Source organism: Aptenodytes forsteri, unplaced genomic scaffold, assembly GCF_000699145.1.
Source record: "Aptenodytes forsteri isolate BGI_AS27 unplaced genomic scaffold, ASM69914v1 Scaffold15, whole genome shotgun sequence".
Taxonomy (NCBI): domain Eukaryota; kingdom Metazoa; phylum Chordata; class Aves; order Sphenisciformes; family Spheniscidae; genus Aptenodytes; species Aptenodytes forsteri.
In genome coordinates this window covers 8,062,057-8,088,840 of record NW_008795129.1, presented here as the reverse complement: position 1 = coordinate 8,088,840, position 26,784 = coordinate 8,062,057, and the positions used below count along the sequence as shown (strand labels likewise).

Below are 26,784 nucleotides of genomic sequence, written 5' to 3'. Positions count from 1 at the left end.
AGACTTTCCGGGTTACTTTTCATTTTACAAAACCCAACGTAAGGCAGTTTTCTTTTTCAGTTTTGGACCATATAATGGAGTTTTAAATGCATAAATTGAAGCTTACTTCTAGATTTATTATTAAAACATTTTCACTGGCAGCTAAAGCTGTTAGCTATATACCAAACTACAAGCTTCCACAGTATTTACAGTTTTTCATCCACGTTAACAGCTTTTCTATTCAATGCAATTAATTTCCCCTCTAATGATGTAGTTTGTTATAGTATTGTGCATGCTTACATTTAAAACAATGGGTTGACATACTACGACTGTAATTACTCCCATGCTACCAGAAAACCAGTGAATTAAATTTATTTAGTGTTAAATGGATATGGAATGTTATACAGCACATGTAAAGACACTTCAAGATGAGTAAAGCAGAACTAATTGCACAAGAGATTAAAGGTTCACCTCAATAGTCAGTATTATCAAATCATTACAGCTTCCATCTTCAGAGTGCAAGGTATGTCATGCAAAAAACAGCTCAAAAAATCCCCAAACAGACAAAACCAACATTGTGGTACCACTTAAAATGCTATCATACCACAATATTTTACAAGACATTAAGTGATCATTCATAGAGAATGAAGCATTTTAGCAATAACAAAAAAGTTTTAAACATACTGAACAGATTTTGCATGAACACCAATTCCAGCATTACTATACCGAAGGAACAGGCAACATGCTGGGAGAAAGTACCTAAAAATCAAAGCCTTTTTTATTCATAGCCAATATTACTTTCTGCAAGAGTTATGCAATCTTATTATTCAGATTCCCCACGTAACTGGGTAAGGTTCAATACATTTTTACATAGAGCATAATCACATAACCACCACATCAGCAAGACGATTTCATTATCTTGACCAGTTACTACATTTAAAACCATGGTATGGTAACATGCCCTGCAAACAAATTGTCTTCTGGGACAGTGTCCTGTATGCAGAAATATGAAACAACTAAAATATACTCCTAACCACTTTAACCCCAAATGAACTATAATTTGTATTTACATATTTTTGAAATACGTAGGTAAAAACTGCAGATGGAAGAGAAGCAGAATATACAATAGAGCTACGATAGGGCTGACCAAACTGATGGGTGCATTCAGTAACCCCGAATGAGACTTGAACAGGGGGTTGTACGTTTTGTACTCTTCCTCCACCCAAGCGGTCTTATCAGGGCTACCGAAGGCAGCTGCTGCCATGAAGAGCTGCTCGTCCCGCTTACACACTCCTCACCCAGCTGGCCGAGCACAGGGAGCAGAACCTTGAACCCCGACCAGTTCCACTCAGCCAAACTGCAGATAAACACACTTCTATGCACCTGCTTCAACTACAGCTTGAATGTTAACATGAAAGAAACAGAAGAGACGACAGGATGGTTTTTAACATTTCCACCTCACAATACTCATATCCTGAGGGCACCAACTGGTAGATTAATTTACCAAAATAAGCATACAAAAAAGGCCAAGTTGTTTGCCCTCATATTAGGAATAAACTATTTAACTTCCTGGCTTAAATGTAAGCAAGAGGAACTCAAGAAAGACCTCCTTGAGGTTAATTTTCCAACTACATTCAAAGAAAATAATTTACTAGAACTGTAACTTGCAAGGTCTACAAGCCTTGAAGTGAGGATACAGGTTAACTATACCTATAGTTAAATAAAAAAATTCAGAAGACATTTTACAGAAATAAAATATGCAACTCTGGGAAGTAGGTGGAAAAACACTTTAGTATTCAGCTGGAATATTCTATTTTCATAGCCCATCATTCTCAGGAATGTATATTTCTTAAATAAAAATACAGAACAAAAATTTGTGTATTCAATCTAAAGTTGAATATTTCTAAACCTCTTCAGATAAAATTTGCTTTCTCCCTCACAAATAAGTGATAAACCCTGAAAAAAATTGGCTTTTCAAATCTATCGTGCATGAGAAAACACAGACGAACAAACCAACATCTGGAAAAAACATTTTGTACAAGGTTGCAGTTCTAAAACACTTATATTACAAACCAATGTAAATAAATACCAGGCTAGTACAAAAGCTCTTATTTACAGTTTTACAAATGAAAATGTTTTCAGTGTAAATGCAGTGTTTTAAAGAACACAATATTAGTAAAATGAGTTCCTGTATAGAGCATTATAATTTCTGCTAAATTTCAATGCAGTATTGTATAAAACCATTGTTTCAAGTTAATTTTTGTTTATCATTTAGTACAGCCAAACCCCAGTTTATGCCTGGAATGGTATCTGTTAAAGTGCTGAAAAAGAGGACGTCTGAAATTTTAGAAAAACATACTGTACATTATTAAAGCTTTATCAAGTAAAAAATGGTATATTTTGTTCACATTTGCTACCACACCACCTGTGGATGAAAGTTTTTCAACAACTCGTTGTAATTAACAGGATGGCAGCCATTGGTATCTTTGCATCCAAAGTCTGATGGTTTCCCACAAGTAATTTGTCTTAAGCTTCAGTGGTGGCTTCAGGTTTCATAATCTGGTAAGTAATCAAGTATTCTGGATAAGCCTGAAAGAGTGACACACACATTCTTTATTATGATTTCATTTTCTGGATAAATTCAGAATGTTTGCTAGAGAGGGGAAAAAAGTATTTATGCCAAAGAAAAAGAAAAGGCAAAATGTCAAAGATAAAATGCCTGGAGCATTCAGGAAACACGGATCCTTTCACCTGCAACTGCAGCTGAAGTTTGTTTTAAGACAAAAGCAAGTCCTAGCACCTCGAAAGTAAGAAAAAACCCCAACACATTACATGCCTTAACCACCCCCCCGAATCTGAAAAACCAAACCAAAAAGCTATTTACCTGCTCCCCTCTGTAAATGACATATTCTGCCAATGCCAATCCATTTACACTGGGTCGCCCAGTAACTGAATGATGTCCTGGGGGAGAATGAGCCATTTTCATAGCACTGAACTGCAGGAAAGACTTGCCCAGTGTTACACGACAAAACAGCAATTGCCTGTGTTAAAAGGGAAAAAGGACCACGAATACAAAATGCTTGTGAAGCTCCAGAAAGACTATCTTCATAATTTGAAACTTTTACTTGAGGAGAACAGTGGAACTTTAAAGCCACTTTAGTCACTCTTTGTAGTTCACAAAATTCTGAACTTCTCTTTTGAATCGTGCTCCCTTTGGAAAAGCTCTTTAGCCTGAGGAAAGGGTTGGTAGTAACATCAAAAAGTGTTTATCTTAATGACTGGAGACAGCATGCTTAACAATGTACTCAAAGATTGTCACTACCTTTTTGTGGTTTTTTGTTGTTGTTGTTTTTTAATTTTTTTTGGTTTTTTAAGAAGTTTTCTGAGGGTGCCCCCCATCACTCATACTAACAACATAATTCACTTGTGTTCTAAGACTAGATTTGTATCTAACAGCCAAATCAACATCAAGGCCAAGTGCAAACTCTAGGTCAACACAAAATACCTCCTACTAGCATTTGTCAGTAGGTTATGTTGTTTTCATTATAAAAAGACAGAACAAGGGTACTTATTTCTTTACATATGTACTACTGCAATGGCAATGGAATCTCAGCATTTTGGTAGACCAATGTTATGTACCATTTTGCTCAGCCAAAACTTTTGCTTTTCTAACTCTTCACACAAGACAAATTAAGAAAAACTTACTCAAAAAACTTTAGAAAGCATGAAAAGACTCTGACATCCTCTGTAATTCTAGAAGATTATCCTCTTTATTTGAGAGTGCCAGAAAAGAGTAAGCAATGTGAAAAGGGGCTGAGACTCAAGGAAGGAAACTGGAAGAATGACCTTATCCCTATGATACCAACACAAAGCATCATGCACACAAACACACAAAATATTCCCCTGGTTGAAACGATGGCCACTACCACAATTAACTTCATGAACGGATGGTGTCAATAAGATGTAATAGGTGTTCTGCAGAAAGGTGGATTTAACAACTCAATTAGTGGTAAAGAGTCCACAAATCCACATCTGTATTTTAGTGTGTGAAGCAGCAGTGATGTGGGGGCTGACTGTTACAAAGTACATCCTCCTCAAAGAGGAGCATGTACAGCATCCAAGTATCACTGAATTTCTTCTTTCTCTATAACAGGCAATGGACTAAACCCTCATATTGCTGCATCTTTCACACAAGCATCTAGCAGATACTCTTCACTCCCTGGTTACCTAAGTCTGATTTTTACAATAAGTTAAGGGCAAAGGTTTGGTTAGGTTCTTTAAGACTTAAACATCAAAGTTTTCTGAAAGTCTCTATTAGGCCCAGAATATAGAGAGTGCTGAGGTTTGGTTACCAAGCAAATTTTTCTTCAGAGAGAGACTCTGCTGACTTGATGGTCTACAACGCAATATACAAAGGCATTCTTTTGAATGACTTACCTGTGGCAAACATAACAAGATCTGTCTTTGTGAATTGGACATCCAGTGCCACCTCCAATTCCATACACATACTGATTGCTTTTGGAAGAATTTTCAGCAAAATAAATCCCAGCTCCAAACATGCCGCCTATATAGGCATGTCTCTCATCAAAGCCTTTGTGAATGATTGCATTCACAAATGGGGAGCCTAAGAGAAAGGAAGTAAAATAGTGAAAATACAGTATACAGATTTTTGTATGTATCACAATTCAATCATCCATTCCCAACTTTTTTTTTTTTGGTACAGTTTTTCTACATATACAAGGAAATCAATCTCCAGAAATTCTGACCTCAGATTTACACAGCCAATTTGCTAGAGGTATTATACAAATGACAGCAGCTGATAAGTGGACATTTTTAACAAAGGTTTACAAAGGATATCATCTGAGACAACTCTTGCTGCAAGAGAAAGCTCTATGAATCTCCACTCCCTTTAGTAGAGCTTCATTCTAACCAAGATTCATTGAATGCATTGCTACACAAATCCCATCTTATTCCTAATACTAAGTAGATTGCATTTAAAAAGCAATAAACGTAAACCAGTATTTATTTACTTGCAATGGTCATAAAATTTAGCCTTAAAGAATAATCTGTTCAAAATGGTTGGATTCTGCATCTCAAGACACTTGATACCCATTAACTTTCACAAAAAGTGCAGGTTTTTTTAGTAAGGATTTTTGTAACAGTATATATAAATATGAAAGCACCTTCAGAGAAAAGCTGTTCTAAGAGAACATGGCATTTCAGAGCTATGTTGGGAATTATAGTGAAAATAGTCCAAAGCCTTATCCTCCAGCCTAAAGATGATAAAACCATGTATGAAGCAGAAAAACATTCCAGATGAGAATGAGAAAAACTTATGACAATTGCTCGTCATCTTCTGCAAGTGGCATACATGGTTAAAGACATATGTTAATGCTTAAAAAAAATTATATAAACTAAAGACTCAAAAAAAAAAAAAAAAAGAACACTCATAAGGCATTAATTGTTTTGTTCCAGGGATAATTTTGTTATTATCTAACTAATTTAAAAGCCTTTCCTTTAAAGACAGGTCATTCCATTAAGAGGCTGTTTCCTCTTACAGGGGTACAAGACCACAGTCAAAAGACAGGATTTAGATATCTACAAGTTTGGGCAAGCAGTTAATTATTGTGTTATTGCTGCTTCCAACAGTAATGTATTATGTTGGGAACTACGTAGCTTTCATTGTGAGGATGTACCGTGAACCTGCTTAATTTGCTCGTCAGGACAAACTACATATATGTGCACAGGAGAGCTTTCAATTGGCTTTAATTTGCTAATTATAAGCGATCTTTTCTGGAATGATGAACAAGAACTAACTTATCAATTACAAAAACAAGAAAACAAGAAAATCCCACCCCAAAACAACCCGTAGCAGAATAAAGTTTGACCCTTAATCATTTTGGTCATACAGCCGATAAAACAGAATTAGTAACTTAACCAAGGAGGAGGCACACCCCTTAATCTCCATTCATAATTGCTGAAATGTTTTCACTCAGAACTTGAAGTCTCCTTTAGGGAAAGACAAGGAGATGCAAATTTCATAAGAACGATGCAGTGCATTGTATGTCCCCATTGTGACATATACAAACACTTGTTCATATAAAACTCATGCAAAACCTAGAACCTACTTCCACTGAGAAAATTTACTTTGTTTGAGCCAGTAGAAACCCTCCCATAGAGAGTGTTGACGGTGAAACGAATTCATAAGGTGCATTTCAGTATCTCACCATGAAACAGCATCCTTTCATTAGCATGGTTATGATTCTCTTCAGAGACCTCTTTCCTCCTGTGAGTGTACCTTTCCCATAGTTTTTTGTTGCACACTTTCTGAATCTGAAACAGTCAAAATGTAAGTTCCGCCCTGAAACTGAAAACTTGTTTGCTTTACTTGACAGATGTTTAACCTATAGGAGCTATACCACAGTACACTTGCACTGCCACTTAAACAAGAATACTTTCCTTAGAACTCAGTGAAACACAAATTCTCTAACTTATCCTGCAGAAGTTGATTGTTGTAGCATAACTTAAGTACATCATAATTATGTGCTTAATTAAGAATCAATTCGTTTTAAACATCTGTTGAGCAATCCTTCTTAATTTAAATTTGGCAGGCTTAGTCACAGTTACACTTGAGTATCACTCCAAACATGGCTTGATGCCAAACCACTAGTTAAAAGATCATCTAGTAAATTAAGAAGCGTCTTCCATGAAGACTTTTAGAACACTTTTAAAAGTAAATTATGTACTCTCTGCAGAGGTATGCTGGACATTGGCAAAACTTTATGTGTGTAGATATAGCATATCAATTCTACTGGGGAAACTGTAACATCAGTTCAGAATAAAACTTAGTAGTACTTACTTGCAAATCAAAATCTCTATCATTTTAATGAAAATTACCATTTCTTCAGGGGAGAAAAAAACATGAATGCAAACCAAAATTCCACTAAATTATTTAAAGCAAGGTCGTCTACTGCCTGATGTTTTAAGCTTCTTTGGCGTTAAATCAAGCCAAAATAGGTACCCTTACTTCCATGCTTCAAGATTTTTGCTTTCACTTCTTGCTGGTTTTTTTCCCCTGCCATTCCCTCAACAGAAACCTTCTTTTGTTTCCTATAAAACCTTCTGTTTTTTTCTTCAAACATTCTGCAGTTTTCTGTGAGGTCCTTCTATGTCAATTTCTCATAAAATTTCTTAATGACTATTAACCCATAAGCAGTTTTTTCATATAATCTTATTCCTTGAATTTCCCTGGAAGATGATCTTTTTCCTGTGTGTGTCTCAGAACGGCAGATCTTATCACATTATGGAATTCAACAAACAAATGTAGAACATTTTATGGACATTTTCTTTTCAGCCAAAACTCTAAAGGTGTAACCATTGACTATAAAAATGCAACAGCTACCTTTAAGATGTTGTATCTATTGAAGACTCCGCCAGCATGTCCTCCATCTCTATGCTCTCGGACAGTACTCTGCATCTGAAAATTGAGAATTTTAAGAAGGATCACTTTGTTTCAGAACACATTTGAAACACATATCCTTCACACAGTCAAATAATCAAAAGAACTAATTCCGTCTTAAAAAAAAAAACATACAAGAAATTTTTAGGCAATGACTGTTAAGTAATGCCAGATTTTGTGGATGCACATGAACAGGTTTAATGATTTTTTAAAAACTGTATCTTGAATAGTCCATAGTCTAGTTTTCAAATTGAAAAAGTTTGTAACTAATCTATTTAAAATATTGTTTCTTCAGAATATTGTCTGTGTGATTGTGTGATTATGACACTTTGGAAGGAAGTGACTTAAAACTGTATATAACAGACAGGCAATCAGTAGCATAGAATTTGTATGTTATATCAAAGAGCTTTTCTATACAGTAGAGGTTTTAAAAATACTACAAGCAATAATAACGTAAGTAAAAAAAATTATGGACGTGATGAGCACAGATTATAAGTGGTGCAGTCAAAGTTGGAAATTTGAAGTATCCTTATGCAAGTTTTTCTTAGGCTTAAGAGATGTTTACTGCACTGTTAAATTGTCTATCAATACTTCTTTATCTACATCTTTAGTAGAAGTAACAAAAATACTGAGAGACTACAAAGAAAGGCATACTTCCTCTTCTACTGATTGAAATTCCTTATCTTCAGTGGAAAGATCTATGAGAATAGTTCCGCTTCCAGAAGTATTTAGAGTCAGGTATGGGTTAAGTCCTGTGAATGTAACAAAACACAACAACAGTTTCAGAAACTGCTTTAAGACTGCTGATTTGGAATGATAACCAGTAAGAGATTTTTCTTTTTAGAGGGACCATTTTCTCAAAACTCAGTTTACAAGATGAAGAGGTTATCTGCTAAGGAAGGCAGAGATTACCAATGACTTTAATTGCCTTCCATCAGCCACATACATTTTTGCAGATGTCAAAGTGCGATCCCTTAAATAATTTTATTAGTTTCAAACAAACTTTTTCAGCATCTCTGTTTATAACCCCTACCCATATGTCAGTATGCATACACTATAAATGCCATCAGAAGCACAGCAGCTGGGTCTGGATGCAGATCAGTGGCAGTCATTTTCATTGATGTGTGGATACTGAGCATTCTCTCAACGAGAATAAACATTTCAGACACAGTAACCCATTTGTCTGTGTTTAGCTCAGTATGTTAATGTACATAACAGGGAAACTACATGTAAGCAGTTGCTTACTTAAGAGTTCATTTCAACTCTAGGCAGTGAAACAGTGAGCAACCTGTCCCTCTACAGAGTCCGTGATTACTGATGGCAATGGCATCATGAACAAGAGAAATGACTTGGAGTGTTAATTCAGTAGGAATATTTTTCCCACGGATCATGCAGAAAGAGCTGACAAAAGAACTAAGATAGTCTGTGAACGTAAAAGGCCTTAGCCTGATACTGAATGCTTAAAGGATATTGAATGCTTAAAGGAAACTTCTCTATCGTTCCAAATATGCCAAAAAAAAATTGGAATTTTACGCAGAATCCATTGTCAATTTACATACAGACTTCAATCACAACTGGCAAGTAATGGCAATGTAATTACTGGACATAAGAATACAAGACAGTGTGTTATCAGGTGTCTTTTTTTCCCATAGCCTTCCCAGACAACTAGCAGGTGACCAGAGTTAGATGCTGGGTCTGTCATAATCTCTCTAGAAAGGAATAATGTGGGGAAAAGGGAAATTACAGATTCATCCACAGTCAGGAGCCTCATGTCAGCAGTGTGCAACAGGAATAGAGTGTTCAGGAGCAAGAAACTGGCAAGAAAGCACCAAAATAAAGCTCTTCCACAAAAGCCCTACTAACCTCAAAATAATGGCTATACTGTGTTCGGGAAGAGATGCCAAAATACCAACACAAACATACCTGAGTGCAAGAGCACAAGGGCAAGATATAGAAAATGGACAAAACAACCAAATGACAACAATCCTCCCTGCCCCAAAAACACACCATAGAAAGAAATTAAGAGCTGTTGAAATATTCAGTTTAAGTACTTATGCCTGTGGTTAATGTTAGAAATGAAAATGTCAGGCCTTTTATGGCAAGACAGCAAGAGTCTAGAAAGAATGGGGGTGGTGAAGGATTTAGATGTTTGACATTCTGTCTATATACAGACTATTAAAATATGTACAAATACACATATGTTCAAAAATACATCAGTCCTACTTGGAAGGCAAAACCAGTATATGATTACTGGTTGTGTAAACTTAGAACTCAAACAGGACATGAGGCTGAAATTACACCTTAAAAGTAGCTTCTATCCAAAATACTCAATGAATCTGTCAAAAACCATCTGACAATTAAGAGAAAACTATGAAGATTCACTTAAATACTTCATTGCTAGGAAAAGGATTATCTTAAGGGTTGGTTAATACTGTTTTAAGGAGCAAAAAATAATTTAGAGCTTGGGATAGTGACTCTCATTACTATGGAGTGCAGATTTTAGAATGAGAATTCACAGATGGTGTCTCAAGAGGGAAGAAAATCCTACCAATTCTAACTAATTTGTTCCATTTCTATGAAACACTGCAAAACGATAGTAAGTGATGTTTCAGTGAGACAAGGAGGAAAAAGTTTGGGGTTTTTTTTGTCTCTTATGCAGCCATAGTTAAATGAAGCATACTATTCCCAGGATTGTGCTGCTATCAACAGTGCTGCACAAACAAAGAGGCTTTAGCATAAACTTCAATACAAGCTGAAGCTGTTAAACAAAGCAATTATGTTAATTGTGGTTCACTGGAAGCACACTAACTGTATTTTTAAAGAAAAGTATATATAAGAATTTCAGCTGGCTTTCTAAGAGAGCACACACAGTATTCTTTTGCAGAACCCAATGGAACAGTACATAACAGGCCCTAACCCATCAACAGAGAATGTGCTCTGCTCTCCAGAGTGCTCCAAGGAAGATAAATACTCCCTACCTCAAAAACCTTACAATCATTTTCCACTAGATCTACACTTTACCCAAGTAAACGCAAAACAGTGATCACGACGGAAAAAAGAATAAATTAGGGAACTGAAAGGCAAGATTCACAGTAATTCACAGCACAAATAAAACGGCTTATGTTTCAAGTCAGAAGACATTCTTTTAATTTGAAGTGCCATTTTCTAGGACAAGTTTTATTATAAATTCTTTTTAATGAGATACAATTTGGAATAATCTAAAGCACTTATAAAAATGGATTCTGTGAAGGCAGTGTTGCATAATAATTTGAAACAAGTATATACCTTGCTGTCCAGAAATGAGTCTTTCCACTCCTTTAATGATTTTATGCCTATGGCCATAAGCATTAATCCCAATTTCCTTCAATTCTTTGTGTCCCATTTCAACCAATACATCCAGCGTTATCTATAATGAAAGCAACACCATTTTTTTGTACAACAGCATAAACAGACTAGAACAGCTGCCAATGACAGTGAAAATACACCTCACAATAGTTGAGATAAAAAGCAAGTGTGAAAAGAACATGAACATTGGAGACTTCAGTGTATTATTCTTGTACTTTACTTTTACTCAACTGTTTTCTCCAAACTTTTGTCTTTAAATAAATATACTACAAACTACAATCGTGTAACTTGTATTGCCTGCAAGGATCATGTTTCTGATTGAGAAATACAATTTTCTAGATTTATTCAAGCCAATAGAAACAAAACCAGAAATTACTAATCAGTACTGACTACTTATTTACTCCACCATTTATACTGCTGAAAGAAAACATGCCTACACTCCCAAACTGATATGGACATTATTGCTCCCAGTTTTTTATATACACATATATTTTAATATATATTTGTATTACATATAAATTTAAAAAATCCACAGTCACACTCCTTTCCTTCATTCCACTAATTCTGACATTCACTCATTTTAAATCTCTCTCATTATATTATTCTAAACAGTCAGTATTTATTCCCTTGCTTTCTAGCTGAGTATCTGGAAATAAATATAACTACTTACCTGTTCTCTCTCAAATATGTCAATTAGATGTTCAAGGCCAAGGTTCCGCACAAACTGATTTATGCTAAAATCTACACCTGAAACTGGGTAAGAAGAAAAACTCATAATGAACTTTCATAGATGTATTGTAAAATAAAGTATACACATCTCACACTGTCTGTGACAATAACGAGAGACAGAAATCCCTGGTCTTCTGAAAATGGGGAATAAAAATATCTCTATCACTAACCGGTTGCAACTATTACTTAATCTACCCTAGTACTCTAAGACTTCTAGCCCCCCCAAGAGCAGCCTTTGTGAAATAAGCAACTAACTAGCTACCAGCAATGCATGTTCAAACAGAAAATATTTTGAGAACTAAAACGTTATAGAAGTAACCTTTTCAAGATATCTGATCTAAGAATAGCCTCTTAGAAACTAGGTGAAGTTTGTAGTAAAGTAACTGCTTGGTATGGAGCCAAATTCCATCTGACTTCTCTTTTAAAACACAATTCACCATTTTGGTTCTGTACAGCAAAAAAAGGAACATTTTAAAGATTCTGTAAGGGGAAAGTACTAAAATCTTATACTACAAGACTTTTAGACTTCTGTTCCTCGTTAATGACATCATAAGGAATAAGGATACTGCATATGTCAGAGTAACTGTGTGCATGTATGGGAAACTTCACACTTGTGTATTCTTTTTACCATATGGTAGAAAATGTTACTCATTCTTCACTGAGAAAGCCTCACCTTCTTTTTTCTCCAGAACAGTAGCTCCCTCTGCACTGTTTGTACCAACAACAGAAGGAAGTTCAGAAAAACTACCAGATAAGTTGTCAAGACTACTTGCAGCAGACAGACTGGATGGACTGGATGGAACAGAAGACAGGGAATCAGCTGTAGAACCTGTAGACTGAGACACACTTATAACCTGAGGTTTGTAGCAAGTCGGTAAGGCGGAAGGAGGCATTGCCGCTGTCAATAATGCGCTGACATCATCTGCCTAAATAGCAGAAAACAATTTATTAAAACACTTTTACACAATGTATTTTCCTGGAATGCATTATCATTATTCCAGACTTCTTAAGTATACTGCAAAATAAATACATACATATTGGAAAAATATGCATTTTACAACGCAGTGTACAAATGGCCTTTTGTGCCAACAGCATACACAAAACTGTAAAATGTTTATAAATAAAACCGGTAATAAGATAAAAAGCAAAGACTTCAGTATTTCTAAAAAACTTTAGGGACAGTTAAACAGAATTCATTTCCTAGGAAAAACGAACAAAAGCTTCTACTGGCAACCAGAATTTATAAAACAAAACAGTTACTCTGAGTGTAGCTTTGAATTGTATTATCATACTTAGAAAAAACCCACTCAAAAACTTAACAGCCAGATAGTTTCCTAAATTTATGTTGCTACAAAATTTGCTTACATTTTATTGCCACAATTTTTGTATTAGTCAAACTATAAGTACCGAATTAAAAGCATCAAATTGCAAGCATGAATTCCTTTTGTTGTTGTGGTTTCTGCCCCCTCCCTTACTCCATCTTGAAATAAGAAGTCTTGAGCAATAAAATATTTAAAGAAGGCTTATAAAGGCTCTGCTGACTTTCCTTTCTAGGCACATACAAACACCAGAGAAACCACAGTATTTTAAATTTCGCAGAAGTTGCCGTATTACTGTTTTTTTTTTTTTAAGGATAGTTTTTAAATGAGCTGCCACAAATGGCAGGTAAGTACAGATTTCCCAAAAACAGCCCCATCACTTACAGTAACCAGGTCCAATGGCGTTTGTCCTTCTTGGTTTTTCAGAGTAGGATCAGCTCCATGTGCCAGTAACAAGGCACAAAGCTGCGTCCTTCCTTTCTGGGCTGCTTCATGCAGAGGTGTGAAAGCCCATTTGTCCGTAGCATTCACACATGCGTTATACTTTATAAGTAAAGCTGCTACATCAACATGCTGGAAAATAGAAACACCTGTTAAATTCCAAGGTACCACAGCACATTAAACTAACTCGGAACTATTACTGATACTTCTCTGTAATCCTCATTCTGAATTTTCTTAGGATACGTTTACTTTCTAATCATGATTAAAAAAAAAGTATTAAACCAAGGTGTTTTCTTCCTCACCTATAACATACCAGTAAAAAGTTAAGGTTTCTTCTCTTGTGAAAAAAGGACAGACTACAACAGAATCCGAAATCCAGGGGAATCTGAAGGAAAAAAGCCTGAATTTGAACTTCCAGTTTGGAAAGTACTCCAACTGTTTTGATTAAAGACTTGATCCAAGCACAAAGATCCAGGAAGTCCACAAAAACAATTAGTGTCTCAACACCAGCCAAATAAGTGAAAATGAGAACTTGCTGATAAAATTTGGCTGGCTGCTGGCTTTCTAAGTGTTCATGTTCAGAAAACTCAATTCTGTAAATGCCAACCATGATTTTACAGATTCAGAAGAGTCTTCACCTATACAATGAGCTGACTATGATTGAATTATTTTTTTTGCATTTTACAAATAAGATTACATTACAACTCAATGGCAAAAGCTTTCTAGAGAGTATTGGCTCACAATGCTGTCAATGAAATGTATCACTTTTACTTGTTTGGGGTTTTTTTAAATAAATAAAGCCTCAGAAAGTTTGAGATATTTACCCCGTAAGATGCCGCATTATGCAGAGGAATCAAACCCCCTTTATCCTGTGCATTCACATCTGCTCCATGCTGTAACAGGTACTCTGCAACCTCCAAATTGTTGTAACCAGCTGGAAGGTTGCAAAAGGACAGAATAAACAGAACATATTAAAAAAACATCCTCAACAGGTTGCAGAGAAGTAATAATTCACTTAAATTACTTGAAAGTTAAGATGTCAATCCCAGTGAGGACAGTGTATTATCTATTAGTGGAGACAGCTTCATCCTATTTAAGAGTATTTGGTTTTAAGAACCTCTGCCAATAAACAATAAAAGAGCCTCTTTGGCTAGAGAGAATAGGAAATTAAAGTCATTAGAGTTAAACAGTTTAGAAGAGGAACATAAGGTTAATATACATTTTTAAGAGAAAATATGGAATCCTCTAGCTTGAGGCTACACTTTAAACTTGCTTAGACATAGAAAGTTCAGCCACAGTAACTAATAACTCTGATCAAACCCGTTAATTAAAACACTGACCTGCTAAATGTAGTGGTGTTGAATGCCGTCCTTGTGTGTCCCGACAGTTAACATTGTCAGGTGAACACAGCTTTTTTACTCGGGCCAAACAACCTTTCTTCGCAGCATCTAGTAGAGCTGCATCTCCTCTAAGTAGGTCTTGAATATCAGTATCACCATCTTTAACAAGGTCTAGAGGAGTATTTCCATCTCTGTTTTTCTTTGTAGGGTCAGCTCCGTGCTGTGCACATCAAAAACAGGTCGTAAGTATGTAAGTAGAATAAACACATTACATCTTAGGCATCTTATGCCTTATTGAGCAAATATTCTGACACATATTCGGATCCTTCAGAGAGAGCCTTCCATTTACTGTGTGAGAAAGGACAAAATAGTTGCTAATAGTATCCCTTTTACTGAAAACATAGTTAACTACAATCATTTAGAAACCACAAAACACAAATCAATTTCTCAAAGAAGCCCAATCACATTTCAGACTGAACAAGAAAGAAAAGAAAGTAACGTCTCTCCAGCATATGTAATACCTGTAACAGGAGTTTGCAAATCTCGTATTTTCCTTTTGCTGCAGCTTCATGCAAGGGAGTGAATTTCCACAAGTCAGCTACATTGACAACTGCACCATGTTTAACCAGCAGTTCTGCAACTTCATAGTGACCATATGAACAAGCATTATGTAAAGGGACGAGTCCTCTGGAAACAATTAAAAAAAAAAGGAGAAAAATTGTCTTTAAAAATTGGGTGCTTTTTCACAAAGTGATATAAACTTAAAACACAGTGCACCTTCAACAATCAAACCATAACAAAAACATTTTTTTTTTAAATTTTCCACAATCGTCTAATATAGTAGGAATATCTAAGGCCAAAGTGGTAAAAACGCAATCAGCAGTGGCACTGAAGAGAAGTAAAAACACAGGGCCAGAAAAATTCTTGACGCTCTAGTCTCAAGTACTGCAAAATGCTTTTGTGGATATTCTGAACAGCTTCATTCTAACAGAACTTTCCATGAAAATAAAAAAATTGAATGTCTGAAGCAAGATGGGATGCTTATCAGCTAGCAATATTCAAGAGCTGACAGATATCAGCAGTTACAATTGCCAAGAAAATATACATTTGAGTATTTACCCCTTATCTTTTGCATGCACATCAGCTCCATGCTGAAGAAGATATTCGACAACGGATACCCTATTATATCCAGCTGCAAAATGAAGCGGTGTAGACTGACGTCCTTCAATATCTCTGCAGTTCACACTTTGAACTGTACATAGTTTCTGTGAAATCCCCAAAAGAAAACATACATCACTATATATAGTATTGGCACACTTTTAGTTTAGTCATAAAATGTTGTTATACACATCTGATTTTGAAAAATTGTTTTCATTAAAAGAAAGTTTATTTCTTCATTTATTTTTACATAAACCCTTTATTTTTCACAGATTGTGTCCCAAGAAAAAAATAATTAAATACTCCCTCCTTCCAAATCCACACCTGTGACTTCTTATTTACGCTTTTTATATAAGACAAACTTCTGGAGGTGGTGAACATTACTTTTTGTCATCTGTAATATTTGTGCAATACAAAGGTTTTAAGGACAGGGGTCACAACTCTAAAGCAGTCAGTGAAGGGCTGTTCCATTGCTTGTTTTCAGAAATTATAGTTTGGGATATAATTCCCTCTTATTTTTAGGACAGGTTTAAGCTTACTTTTACAGTATCCACATCTCCAGCCTTTGCAGCCTCCAGCAACTGTCGATCTGCATCAGAATTACCTAATGGGATACCTTCTGCAAAATAAATGAGGTTGCATGACAGGTAAGTGTATGTATTTGAAGGAATTTGTTAAGACAGAAAATCATTTGAGTATTTCAAGGATTTACCTTAAAAAAAGTTAACCAATTATAGACAAGTTTTGCCTTTTCTTACTATCTACGACTGTAGCTATTAGCTCTAGCAGTTTTCCAAAGTTGCCTTTAGCAACACGCTTCCTATCCATTTTGAAGCACTGTGGAACCAACTAAACATTCTTATTTCAGTTTCAAAATTAGACTGTACCAAGAAGCTTACCTATGTGTATAATGTCCAAACCTTACTCTTGAAAATCCATATGCCCTGTTGCCTCTGCTCACAAATGCAAAGCAGCCATTTTTTGCTTTTGAAACTCATTTTCTACTTACAAGATTCCCTCCTTCCTACATCAGGATTTTTCCAAAATGATTCCAGGTGGCTAGACCATGAAACATTCTGAGCATCTCTGACAATCTGTGTAGCTGAATACTAGAGAGTAAACGATATTGTTAACTACACCTAGAGCAGGCACTCTCCCTGTGGATGCGGTTATGGAATAAGAACTGCACAACCCAGTACTGTCTTTTGTAGAAAGTAATTTTTTTTTTTTTTGCGCTTGTGTTCACTATTATTTCTTGACAGCACTTGAAATGGCAAGTAAAATGAAGCACCACATTACTTCAGAAGTGGATCCCGAATAAGTCAGTTGTACCTTGTAGTAGCTGTTGCACACTTTCAGTCCCCATTTGTAAGGCTGTAAAGCCCTGCAGAGACACAATGGAAGGATCGCATCCAGAACTCAGCAGCAACCTGCACGTCTGAAGATGACCACAATGTGCTGCTCTATGAAGAGAGGTCTGGCCAAGATTATCTAATGCATTAACCTAAAAATAACACAGACAAGAAATACCACCATCAAACTTAATATTAAAGCTGTTTTCATTGCTGACTGGGAGAGTTTCACCAGTATTCTTCTTACCTTAATTAAAAGAACGTATTCAGTGTATTTCCAAAGGTCATGACATTTCAAAAGATAAAATTTAAACAAAAGCAGTTCATAAAGTTGTAACTACATTTACTGAGGAAGAATAGTCCCCTTTTAGAGGCATGTGAATAATCCAGCGTAAACAAACAGTTACAGCAATTTTACCACATACAGAGGTAGGCCATTATTTTGCTCATGGCAGCACAAATCTTCAGTGCCAATATGTAGAACAGCTTTTACCTGCATTGGCTTATTGTGGTCTTTCAGATCGAGGACTTTCTATGTGTTTCAGTCAAAGTGTATTTAACAATTTAAAACTCTGCACCCAAAGGTTATTTGTATTCCCTACTGTTCCTCTGTTTTTGATCATTGCTTTGGAAACTTCACAGCAGTCAGGCTGTAATCAAATTTACATGAGAGAGATTCAACTCCTAGTTTTGGAGGATTCATGCATTATAGAGAGCATCCCCTTTCCACTTTTTCTTTTTGTGGAAATTTGAACTAAACACTGTGTTATGATTTAACATTTTGCCTCCACTGTCATTTTTACTGCACACATCACGTAAAGTCTACCTGTTTTACAGTTCAGTCTAGCTTCTTGTTGTTCGTATATATCCCCTATTTTTTTCTTCCTTAAGCATTTCATTACTACTGCTGGACAATGAAGCACCAAATAAGACACTCTACGAGCTTTCAGTTAACAGTGAGAAGAACTATATAAAATAGGACCAAAACAATGATGATACCTCAATGTATAGGACTGTACTGATGGATTGATGGCCTATGTCTTAAGTGTATAATCTACAACCTTCCAAAATGAATTATGTTAGAAAAGTCTGTCTATTCAGCTGTCCATTCTCATGCTATAAGAACCTATATAGTAGGCAAACCTCAACAAAAAAAAAGCATGAATAGTAACTCATACCTTAGCTTCATGTTTCACAACTACTTCAACAACATCGTTATGAGCCTTTTCTGATGCCACATGCAGAGGAGTCAAGAAGCTTTAAAAAAAAAAAAAAGAATAATTCAAAATGTATTTTGCAAAATCTTCTAAACAAACACTTAGGAGTATTCATTTGTAACCGCTTACTCTTTTGTTTTTTCGTTGATGTTGGCACCTTTCCTCAGCAGCAATTCACATACTTGTTTTCTCTTAGGATATGGAGACGCAGCAGCACAGTGCTGAGAACATTAAAAATTGTAAGCATTAACAACTAGCTAGCAATATACAGGTTTTACTGCTTGCTGAACAACTGGCAGTTAAGAGCTGGTTGGGTGCAAAGTCAACAGAGAAAAACCCCCAAACATGTAGAAGCTTATTAATTCAGGAGATTCCACATGGGCTTTTGGATTTACTCTGGTATTTTCCAGAGCTCCCTCTCCAATAATTGCTGGAAACCTTCAAGCTTTACAAACAAAGCTAACATACGTAGCTTGCTGTTGCTTAAAACGAAACTATTCTACAGAAACACAGTCATTTAGACAACCTAAATTAAACAGGCAATTAGGATTAGTCTTAACATTAACCTTAAGAACAAAATATTAATCAATGTTATTTGTTTAACTAGACACTGGATATTCCAGGTTGGTCTGAATTACACTGTTTGACACTGACATTTTTAGTTCTAAACTATTACCTAGTCTGTTTAGGTCAGCCACAATATATGCAAAATAATTAACAAATCCTGAGATATTACCAATGCTGTCTCATGTGTTTGAGGATGCTTGAAGTTCACTGTCTCCAAAGAAAGATGTTTCTTTATACGAGCTACATCTGATTCTCTCGCAGCCTGTAGCAGTGAGTGACCTTTGAATTCATCTTTAAAAAGAAATACATACATACCAGAAGGTTATACTCCTTAACTCAAGAAGGATCAAGAGGATTGTTTCTTTCAGTTAGATAAAAATATTCATTTTATTCAGCAGACCACGGTGCAGACATTTCCAACTCAGACTTAAGCTTTTACATCACTTGACAGAACTTGTTAGCTAAGTCAAAACACTACAGGAATATGCTTTTTTTCTAAACCAAAGCCAGAGACATCCAAACTAGCTGAACAAGATCTATTTCACTCACCACTGTTCTAGGTTCCACTCTTCGCATGTGTACCAATTCAAGCATATATAAATCTCTACTTCTGACCTGTCTTTGGAAAGCCATTTCTAGATGCTAACATGAAGTCTAATGTAGTATTTACTGGTAATTTTTGTATGTATCCCAGAAAGTTATTGTTTGACCACTCAAGGACAGAATTTGAGGGCATTCTTTTCAGCTCCTCAAGTTTACTGGACAAAAATCAATGCCTTTCATCAATTTCTTTGAACTTAGAGCGATTGTGGCATACTCAAACATATTCAGCATTCTAAACAGTTATGTTTTTTTGTTCCTTCAAACAAAACACAGTGGAATAAAAATGAATATTGCAACAGTCTTGATGTGATGACAGGAGCATGTATGGAAAATGAAAGTGTACTGACAAGGTCGTGAGGGAACGCGTGTATTCAGGGAATAAAAGCTACAAAAACCCACCACAACCACATGACTATAAAACTGACAATAAAATTATTTTAAATGCCTACATTCAGGAAATCTAGCAATCTCAAATTATAAACAGTGAAATGTACTGTCTAACATTGCACAATTGCTTGGAAAGTGTAAGCATTTTCCAAATCTGATTTCTGGCAGGTCACTGTCTGGGGAACCTACGTACACATTACAATCTATAACTGTAGAACTGATCACACTTTATACTCACATGCTAATCGTTCTTTTAATTGGGGTGTTGGAGCCAAATCAATGGTGCTTTTGTTGTGACAGTTCAACAGTGTTGGGTCAGCACCATAACTTAACAAAAGAGAACATACTTCCACCCTGTTCTTAGAAGCTGCTTCATGCAGAGGGGTGAATTGCCACAGATCCATTGCATTCACACATGCTCCATGCTTGAAAGGGAAAGGGGTAAAAAAGATGCAGTATCAAAACCGGATCATTAGAAAAAGACTTCTGTCATTAGTTTCAATGCAGTACACTGTTAAAATAAAAATCAATGCTTGTACGCAAACTGTATCCAAGACATTCTCCAGACATTCATTTTCAATATAACACAACATTTCAGCACATTGCAGTTTTTTATCCTCTAGTGACTCACAGGTACATTCAAAGAAGCCGAAGGCAGGCTAGTCTCTTCAGGCTTTCTCTAGTATCTCTAAAAGGAGAGTAGCTCTGCTACAGGTCAAATTGGAGAAAGAACCTAATTCATATACTCCAAATCACCTTTGAACAAGTTCCTGTTTCTTGTTGCGCTAGAAAAAGTCTAGAGTGAGCAGTTGCACTAAGATAAATACATGTTCTGTGAATACCCTCAAGATATGAATGCCAAGATATCTAGGAGGAGATAGGCGCTCAAAGTTGACTTCAATTCAAAACATTTAAGTATGAGGTCCTGCAAGTAATACTCTTGGATGATTAATATCTGTGTAATTCTTCTCCAGTAACATTCTGTATGCACCTTGAGTTCTGTCTGTAAGCAAGTCTGATAGGACATGCTCTTTCCCATTGCTCCTGTTAAAGCTGTAGTGCTTTGCAAAATATAATTCAAGATTCACCGGCGCAGAAATCCAACAGGGAATACAACTCGAGCTTAACAGTTAAGACACACATTAGTGTCTAGGCAAAGAGGGTTTTTTTTGTCTAGTACCACAACTGTAAAGCTTCACTTTACAATTGGCCTCTGAAGTAAAAAAAAAAAAAAAAAATCTTGACTATTCATACTTACTACAGTATATGCTCATTGCAATAATTTTTTACTTAATTTTTGCTAAACAAATATAAAGACACATGGAATTAGTGGGGCCTGAGACATACAGGATAGAACAGCAGCACCTATTCCCTGAGCATCCAAACATCTAGAGTTATCTAAGAGAACACCCCCAGCTGTTATAATGATCATGATTTGCTGTAGCAGCTGAGAATGGGCAGAGTTCAAAAGTCCCTTGGCGGACAACACTCTCAGATTTTTGCAGGCCACATCTTTGAGCCACTAGTTTTATGTGCATCATACTTTATTTTCAAGATTAACATAATCCAGATAAGCCACTTCAGTTCTAAGAGTTCACTTACGTTAGTAAAATTGACACATTTTTCTTTCTTTGGGTGAAGGCTACAATTCAGAGCCAGAATTGATGTTGTAAAGTTCATTCCCTCAAGACACTGATTACTCTTTAATTTTAAAACATTTACGATCTTTACCAGTATTCTTTTCAAAGAATCTGACACCTTTCTGTCTTCTGAAAGACTTTTCTATTGTCAAACTCACAATATTGCTCAGTTTTTGTGGATTTTTTTTGGGTGAGGGTGGGAAGGTTGAGATAAGAAGTACTTACTTGGTGGTACAAAAACATTCAACTTTGGAGCAGAGGGAATTAAAAACAGAAAGCACATTTATAAGGAAAAAGCTTCTCTGCAAGCAGAAGATTCTGTAGCTCCGGCTTAACAATCACTAACTAGCATGTAGAGCAAAAGCAATCTATCATACTTTAAGTTTTGTAAATTTAAGTACAAAGTAAATAAAAAAATGCAACTTGCATTAATCTACCATAAACTATTCTTATTTAATAATACGCAATTTAATCTCTTCAAAGACCAACCTTTACTAGAAGCTCTGTTACTTCATAATGACCATAGGAACAGGCATTGTGAAGTGGCACCAAATCTCTATATAGGAGAGAAAGGGGGAGAATGATTATCTTAGTAGGCATATTTCAATTCCAAATGCATCTATAACATTCCAAATGGTACTACATTGCATCTTGAACATTTTACAAAAATATCATCAGAGATGTTCAAATGAAGTTGAGGGGAAATAAGAAGCTGAGGAAGAACCCAGAAAATCCCATCAGTATTTTTCAGAAGATGAGAAATTAATTGCACTGTCTTACTGCAAATGAAATGGTTCCGCTCAGACTCAGAACCCTAAGCAGGAAGAACTATCTGCAGGGGATTTTCAGGAGTGACAGTAATTACTTCCTTTTTCACAAGTACATTGCTGTAAGATTATCTTCTCCCTTGGAAACTAAAGAAGTCTTATTGGCTAATGTTTAAGTAACTGTACAATATTCTACAGTAAGAGCAGAGCTACAGAGGTTTTAAAGCCGGCTTCATACTCTCTCAAACCCAGTCGTCTTAGGGGCAAGGGAGAAATTGCCAAAAGTGAATTCTTTCACTGTGGGCTAGTAAGGGAGAAATGACAAAAGTGAATTCCCACCCCAAGGAGACAATTAAAGCTGTCTGATCGGGCAGCTATTTATGTAGCTGTGAAGTGATCCTAGGAAAAAGAAGGAATAAGAGTTTGTTTTCCATAATCTTTAATGTACATAAATACGCATATTAAAAATAGGTTTTTCATTATATTTTATGTAACTAAATAAACTTAGCATGTCTATATTTCACTACATTTCCTGACATAACAACCAAATGCTTGAAAATGTAGTCCAAATAAAACCTCTGGGAAACAGATCTTCAATTTTTATCACATTCCTTGCAAAAAGAAGTGCAGAAACTTAAAAGTAGAAAGAAAATTAAGATTGATTCAACCATTGAAATATTTGCTGACTTCACAGTGGTGTATGAACGTATTTTATTAAACAAGAGAGAATAATTTGGCTAGTGATACCTAAAAGGCAGCATGTTCTATGGTCAGCTCAATTTGGATTCTACTGATTCACAAGTCTTAAGCCTGTACACTTTGCATTTTTGTCATAACAGAAAGCTTAAAGATGGCATAATGGTCTCAAGTGAGAAATTCTTCATGGTTAATATAGTATTACTATTCTTTACTTCTTCTCAATTTTTAACAAATTCTGTTTATTCTGAACAAAGGAAAAATGAACCTACCCTTTATCCTTAGCATGTACGTCAGCCCCATGTTGCAGTAAGAGCTGTACTATTTTTACACGGTTATACCCAGCTGCTAAATGTAAAGGAGTAGACTGAAATGACAGAATGTAGAAGTAATCAGTAACACAAAATCAAGGGCTGATTTTATTTTTTTTTTCAAAACTTGTTAACAGTACTAATTACTGAAGTCCTTAAAATACTTGCAACATTAAAGAAAACCAGAGTGTTTGAATCAGACATTTGATAACTATGTTCACTGTTTACTGACTACTCTCGCAGTCATCATAAACACAAATCCTGAATTTATTCCATCACTAACACATTCTGGCAACGAAGGCCCTCCTAAAGGATTTTTGAGTCCTGCAGTCCATTTTTGTCTTTTAGCCTACTATAACTATAAATACTTTGCTGGAACAAACTATATCCCTTGTGAAAGGTGAAATAAGACGGCCATTAGAAACAATGACTGCTAAATTATAAAGAGGTCTCCCTGCCAATTAATAGATTAAGTTTAGAAATTATCAACAGAGATTGTTATCCACAACTGTGAGTGCAATAAGTTAGTGGGGTGTGGGGGAAACTTAATCTTCTCTTCTAAATTCTCAGCCTCCACAGAGCAGTCAGATAGCTGCTCTATGATCCTTTTCTAGCAAACCCACTCAAGCATACCCATCAGCAGCACCAAGGGCAGAGCTACAAATTAGTGAAGAGAAATCTTATCCTCTTCATTTACAAACCCATCAACTGAACTGGGTTTATATAGTTCCTGGAGAATGAGTCTCGTAACTAGAAGGTGAGAAAATAGAGATGCATAGGTATTTTGGAGATCCCAGTATCTTACCACAAAGCCTTAAACAGGGAAACTCATTCGAACAAAACTTAAGCGAATGAGTACACATACCTAATGAGAACAACGAGGATGCCAAAATTTGATACTTAATAATCTGAACCTTCGGTAGGCTAGGGGCTGAACCCAGGAGACTATCAGAACTTTTAGAATGGAGATTTTGAACATTCTTTCACATAGTTCTTTACCAATACTTGTAGAGATGAACAGTTTGTTCCTGAAACAGCAGCAATAACTTGCCCAGGGTATATGGCAAATAAGGGGCCTGTGTACATCTCTTCACGATAGGGACAAGAATCTATGAAAAGGCCTCCCTTCTTTATCACTGCAGATATGAAGGTCAGACAGAAGTTCCAACTGAAAAGGTGTTTGTTTATTGCTCCTAGATGGAAATACCTACGTAGTCCTTTTAAGGTTAAACAAACAAACAAAAACAGCTAGCTGCTAGAGAGGCACAATCTTATTTCCCCACATATATTAAAGAAAATAGATAGATTCTATGTTTAACATTCTTAAAATCCGGTCAAACAATAACTGTGAAACATGTAAGAGTGAACTAATTTTAAATCAGGTTTTAAACAAAAATACCTTTCTGCCATCACTTGCGTGACAGTTAACATTTAATGGTGTAAGAAGAGACATCATCTTTTCTTCATTTCCACTCCTGAAAAACAAGATATGGAACGGGCAGAATTCTTTTTATTCCAGTTTTTAGTAGCTTATTATGGTTTTATATTTTCCCTTGCTATAATGTTCAGCAGATCTGTTCTGAAGTAACACATTCATTTCTGTATTGTCAGCATTAAAGGGAAAGCAAAAATGCATTTATATAATTATTTTTGTAGCTTTCTTCACAGATAACAGCCAAAGCTTAGCATCTAGATGGAATGCCAGCTCAGAAGCCAACATATATATTCATTACATACAAACCCCCAGACAATTCTGAAAATATAATTGAATTCCAGATATCTTCCAAACATGCATACCTGGCACTTTCTAACAGTTCATCTTTCTTGTATTCACCTGGAAGACAAAAGGGAGTTTCTTTAGTTGTTAAATAAATATCTATATACGTGAAGTTCACTACTTATCCTCCTCTTCCAAAATTTTAGAGAACATAAATGCTAAAAATTTGACAGTCCATTACCAAACTAACACAATAAACTATTTATCCAGAACACATCCTGTGACTGAGATGATGAAGGCCATATGGGAATTTCTGTTTAGAATTATACAACAGAGAGAAGTTAAAGTAATATCAGAAAGAAAATACCCAAAATACCGCATTACATTCATTCGACTGTTATGAGTCATAACGTAATCTAAAGATTATCACTTACCAGTCAGCACTGCTTTTGCAGACGGGTCTGCTAAATCCAAAGCTGTTCTTCCATCTGTGTTCCGGATGGTTGGTTCAGCACCATGCTGCAGCAGTACTACAAAATGCCAAAGTTTTCCATGAGAAAACAATTCTGCAAGACAAGGCTTATGAGATGTATCATTACTGTAAGCCGTAAGCAACAAAAGAAACATCCAGTTACTGATCCTAACTTCCCCTCTCAAATTTTTAATGTCAGAATTCCTTAATGTCAGCTGTCAACAGTTTAACTAGTGAAACACACCTGGACACATTTCACGAGAAAAAAGCAGAGCAGAAATGGAACAACCACAGACTGGCAGGAGGCAATCTCAGTTGAAAGACTGTGACTGACACACCACAAAAAACGGTAGCTGCTTCCCATCAGCTCCAGAGCATGCTGCCTCAAATGCACAAGTGACTATGCCCTAAACTGTACACAGCAGTAGCAGGCCATGCATCTTGCACTGACGTTGGGGCCAAACAGGCGATGTTATATATACAACTCTCCAGATGTGCTCCTTAATAAAGTAAATGGGAACAAACCACCTAATCAAAAAATTAGTTTCTTGAACACATATCTAACTTTCTACCCCTTCCTACCCCTTAAGAACTGTGTCAGCAAAACAAGTGGTCAATATAATTGAAGTTTAGCTCCTATCCTTAGCTAATTTAACACGGCTGCTACACATAGAGACAGAATGAATCCATTATTAAAACCAGTTTTGTTCTTTCCATTGCACTGTGAGTAGCAGCAGAAGGCAGCCTAAGAGTCTAGGATGAAGTAGAAAAGAATCTAGCTCCACCACGTCACTCTAAAGCTCTTTCCCCATGATGTCAATGTGAACCTTTATACTTAGGCAATTATCAAAAACAGATCTAAAAACTTGTTTCTTATAAAACTGGCATATGGATTTAAGTTTATGAAAGATTTTTCGTTTTAGTCCTTATATCAGCCATAGCTTCAGAGAGTAAAAAGGGTCTTTAAAAAGTTCTTGATTTTTCACAGTGAAAAGAAATGAGTCAGTCACAGGAAGAGTGGGAGGAAATTACCAATGCAGACATCTGTCTTGCCCTTAATGGCAGCTTCATGAAGGGGAGTGTAATTCCAATTATCCCGAGCGTTAGGATCTGCACCATGCCGCAAGAGAAGATTGACAACTTCGGCATGACCAAAAGAGCAAGCGTTGTGAAGAGGAATAAGGCCTCCATCATCTCGTGCGTGGACATTGGCACCACTTTGAAGTAAATATTCAACTACATCCTTCCGACCAAAACCTGGAAGAGATAAAGAACTCTGTTCCAT

The 26,784-nt window shown here is 36.0% G+C and overlaps 1 protein-coding gene across 1 annotated transcript; it reads right to left on the bottom strand.

The window, feature by feature from the left end:
- Positions 1-200: 200 nt before the first annotated feature.
- On the bottom strand, positions 201-26,784 carry TNKS2 (tankyrase 2). The gene is made up of 26 exons (XM_009278015.1): positions 26,532-26,784; positions 25,462-25,557; positions 25,108-25,144; positions 24,710-24,785; positions 23,272-23,366; positions 22,026-22,092; positions 20,135-20,321; positions 19,076-19,197; positions 18,469-18,560; positions 18,301-18,379; positions 17,103-17,274; positions 16,310-16,389; positions 15,732-15,877; positions 15,134-15,299; positions 14,613-14,832; positions 14,097-14,206; positions 13,216-13,404; positions 12,186-12,438; positions 11,454-11,536; positions 10,724-10,844; positions 8,093-8,190; positions 7,382-7,456; positions 6,207-6,312; positions 4,417-4,603; positions 2,864-3,020; positions 201-2,568 (listed from the first exon to the last, which is right to left on the bottom strand). The coding sequence occupies exons 1-26, from the start codon at positions 26,782-26,784 to the stop codon at positions 2,506-2,508; spliced, it is 3,330 nt and encodes a 1,109-aa protein (XP_009276290.1). The 3' UTR covers positions 201-2,505.